The 3633-nt window shown below is 69.8% G+C and overlaps 1 protein-coding gene across 2 annotated transcripts in view; it reads left to right on the top strand.

The window, feature by feature from the left end:
* The window catches only part of NEU3 (neuraminidase 3), a 2882-nt gene extending 625 nt beyond the window's left edge, over positions 1-2257 (top strand). The window contains exons 1-2 of one of the 2 annotated variants that reach the window (XM_085311209.1): positions 508-760; positions 847-2257. In XM_085311209.1, coding sequence (XP_085167335.1) covers positions 551-760; positions 847-1860 — 1224 coding nt within the window. In that variant the 5' untranslated portion in view covers positions 508-550 and the 3' untranslated portion in view covers positions 1861-2257. Of the gene's footprint in view, positions 1-507 lie in introns of those variants that run through there. The other variant, XM_085311208.1, reaches the window with a different exon arrangement.
* Positions 2258-3633: the final 1376 nt, after the last annotated feature.

Raw genomic sequence — 3633 nt, forward strand, 5'->3', positions numbered from 1 at the left:
GCGGGGCCGGGGGCTCGGCGGAGGAAGGGGAGGGCGGTGGGGTGGTTCCCCGGCCCTGTCCCGGGGTCCGCGGGCCCCGTCCCCRTCCCTGGCCCCGGGGTGTCCCCGCTCCCGTCCCGCTCCCTGGCCACAGGGTGTTTCGGTCCCCATCCCGGTCCCCGGGGTGTTGCCATCCCCGCTCCTGTGCCCAAAGTGCCCCCGCTCCTGTCCCCATCTCTGTTCCCAGAGTGTCCCCTGGCCCCATCCACATCCCTGGCCCCAGGGTGTCCCCAGGGTGTCCCCGTCCCTTTCCCCGGGATGTCCCCATGGCCAAGATGTCCCCATCCCCACCTCTTGCCCTAGGCTGTCCCATCCTTGTCCCCAGGATATCCCCGTTCCCAGGGTGTCCCCCATCCCCAGGATGTCCCCAGGGGTCTGACCCCTACGGGTGGCTGGAAGCGGTGGGACGGGGCGATTTGGGCAGCCTGGACCCCACRTCCCACCTCCCCCCCTTTGAACCCCCCCCGCTGCTTTTCCGCCCCGCCAGGGATTTCCACCCACCGGGGCGACGATGAAGCCGGAGGCGCCGCCGAGCCCRCGCCGCGAGACGCTGTTCCGGCGCGAGGCGGCCAGCGGGGTCACCTACCGCATCCCGGCGCTGCTCTACCTGCCGCCCGCCGCCACCTTCCTGGCCTTCGCCGAGAAGCGCTCGTCCGCCCGCGACGAGGACGCCGAGCACCTGGTGCTGCGGCGGGGCCGGCGGCGCGGCACCGCGGTGGAGGTAACGCCGGTGGCGGAGCCGCTTATCCCCGGTTTTCTCTCCCTTTTTTTTCTTATTTCTTTGCTTTGCTTTTGTTCTGTTTGCAGTGGGGCCCCGTGGAGGAGCTGCCGCAGCTGACGCTGCCCGGCCACCGCGCCATGAACCCCTGCCCCGTGTACGAGGCGGCCGCCGGCRCCGTCTTCCTCTTCTGCATCTGCGTGCGGGGCCGGGTGACGGAGCGGCGGCAGCTGGCGTCGGGCCGCAGCGCCGCCCGCCTCTGCTGCGCCGCCAGCCGCGACGGCGGCCGCAGCTGGGCGCCGCTGCGCGACCTCACCGAGCAAGCCGTGGGGCCCGACCTGCGCCGCTGGGCCACCTTCGCCGTGGGGCCGGGCCACGGCGTGCAGCTGGCCGCCGGGCGCCTGGCCGTGCCCGCTTACGCCTACTACGTGCACCGGCGGCTCTGCGGGCTGCCGCTGCCCTGCTGCACCAAGCCGCACGCGCTGGTCTTCTACAGCGACGACCGGGGACGCAGCTGGCGCAAGGGCGAGCTGGTCGAGGGGCTGCGGACGAGCGAGTGCGAGGTGGCCGAGGTGGCCGCCGGCGACGGCGGCACYGTGCTCTACTGCAGCGCCCGCACCCGGCGCCGGTGCCGGGCCGTGGCGCTCAGCGCCGACCTGGGGCTGAAATTCGGCCGCTCGGCGCCCTGCGAGCAGCTCTGCGAGCCGCCCCGCGGCTGCCAGGGCAGCGTGGTGAGCTTCGCCGCGCCGGCGGCCGCCGACACCGACGGTGCCGCCGACGGTGCCGCCGACACCGACGGTGCCGCCGACGCCGGCGCCTCCTGGCTCCTCTTCTCGCACCCCACGGACAAGCGCCGCCGGCGCGACCTGGGCGTTTATCTCAACCCGTCGCCGCTGGAGCGCGCGGGCTGGCGGCGGCCCTGGGTGCTCTACGAGGGTCCCTGCGGCTACTCGGACCTGGCCGCCTGCCCCGGCGGCCTCTTCGGCTGCCTGTTCGAGTGCGGGGCGGCCGGCGAGTGCGAGGAGATCGCCTTCTGCGTCTTCACCCGCCGGCAGCTCCTGGACGCCTGCGGCCGGCCGGCCGGCGAGCCCGGGGCCGCCTAGCAGCCGCCCTCCCTTRCTTTTAATTTATTTCGTTTTGTTTCGTTTTTAACTCCGCGTACCGGCGGGCTCGGCACGGCGTTTCTTGCCGGCGAATCTGCGCCCCCGGCAGCCCCCCGCTGCGGGGCTTCGATCCCCTTTTCGAAGGCATCCGCGTCTCTCGCAGCCTCCTCCACGCTCTCTCCACCCAGCCGCACAGCTATATTTATTTATTTATATATATAAAAAGCCAAACCAACTCGTCTTCCGAAGACGTTTCAGCCAATGCAATCATGCAAGCGACTTCAGCGCTTGCTCCTAGCTGACACTTTGCGACGGCAGAAGAGCAGGTTGTGTCCGGCAGCTGGGAGGGACGTCCCGTTCCCACGGTCTTTTCTGCTAAAATACGATTTTCATTTTATTTTATTTTATTTTTGGTTCATTCATGCCCCAGCGTGAGCGTTGCTGGTGCCGCTGGCACGATCCCCGGACCCTGGGAGCCTGGCACGTTACCCGGCGGCCGCACAGGGCTCCGGGCCRGGAAGGGAGCAGCTCTTTCCCCAGGAAAAACACCCGTTGCGCCCGCGTCCTTGCACCCGTCATCCCCTGCATCCTCGTGCGCTTGCACCCATCAGACCTTTGGACCCATCTTGTCCTTGCACCCGTCGCGCCCTTGCACCCGTCATACCCGCCGCGGCCGTACGCTCGTCGTGCTCTTGTAGCCGGCAGGCCCGTGCACCCGTTGTGCTCTTGCACTCTCGTGGCTTTGCACCCGTTGGGTCTGCACACGCGTCACGCTCTTACAGCGGCCTCGCGACAGCCGGGGCTGAGCCCCCCCATGGTCCCTCTTTGAGCCGGCTGGGGAAGCTCGAAGCCGGGAGCGCGAGAGCTGCGCGCCCTCCGCGCCAGCGCTCCGGTCGGCGGGAGCCGGCTCCCGCTGCGGGCGCTTCGGGAGTCCTCCGGGACCGCTGCGCCGCTGGGACCAAGCGGTGGCACCGGGGGCCCGCGTGACGCGGCGGGGTGCGAGGTGGAGGAGGGATGGGACGGGAGCTTGGCCGGGGTGGGCCAGGCACATCGTGGGCTCCGGGATGGGATGGGAGCACTGGGGGACCSGGGTCGCAGCCAGGAAGAACCGTGGGGCTGAATGGGGACGGGGTGGGCGAGAGCAGGGACTCTCTCCGTGCGAGGGGCTGGGTGCACAGCTGGGTGCAGGTGCAGGTGGGGACGCAGCGCTCGGTGTGGGTCTGGGCATGGGCACAGGCCTGGGCGCGAGTGCAGGTCCAGGTACAGCTCTGGCTGTGGGTGCAGGATGGGTGCAGGTCTGGGTGCGGGTGCAGAGCTGGGTGCAGGATGGGCACGAGTTCAGGTTTGGATGCAGGTGCAGGTCTGGACATGGGTGTGGGTCTGGGTACAGGTCTGGGTGTGGGTGCCCGAGGTGGGGGGGGGTTGGGAAGGGGAGAGGGCCACCCCAAGGCCCCAGCACTGCAGCCCGTGTGGGGCTGCGCAGCACTGCACAGCCTGGGTGCAGGTCTGGGTCTGGATGTGGGTCTGGGTGCAGGTCTGGCCATGGCTGTGGGTCTGGGTACAGGTCCGGGTGTGGGTCATGGGTGCAGGTCTGGGTCTGGGTGCAGGTCTGGCCATGGGTGTGGGTCTGGGTGCAGGTCTGGACATGGGTGCGGGTCTGGGTGTGGGGGTGGGTCATGGGTGCAGGTCTGGGTCTGGGTATGGAGGTGGGTCTGGATGTGGGTGTGGGTCTGGGTGCAGGTCTGGCCATGGGTGTGGGTCTGGGTGCAGGTC

Source organism: Rhea americana, unplaced genomic scaffold, assembly GCF_003343005.1.
Source record: "Rhea americana isolate MKP2758 unplaced genomic scaffold, rheAme1 scaffold_335, whole genome shotgun sequence".
Classification (NCBI taxonomy): domain Eukaryota; kingdom Metazoa; phylum Chordata; class Aves; order Rheiformes; family Rheidae; genus Rhea; species Rhea americana.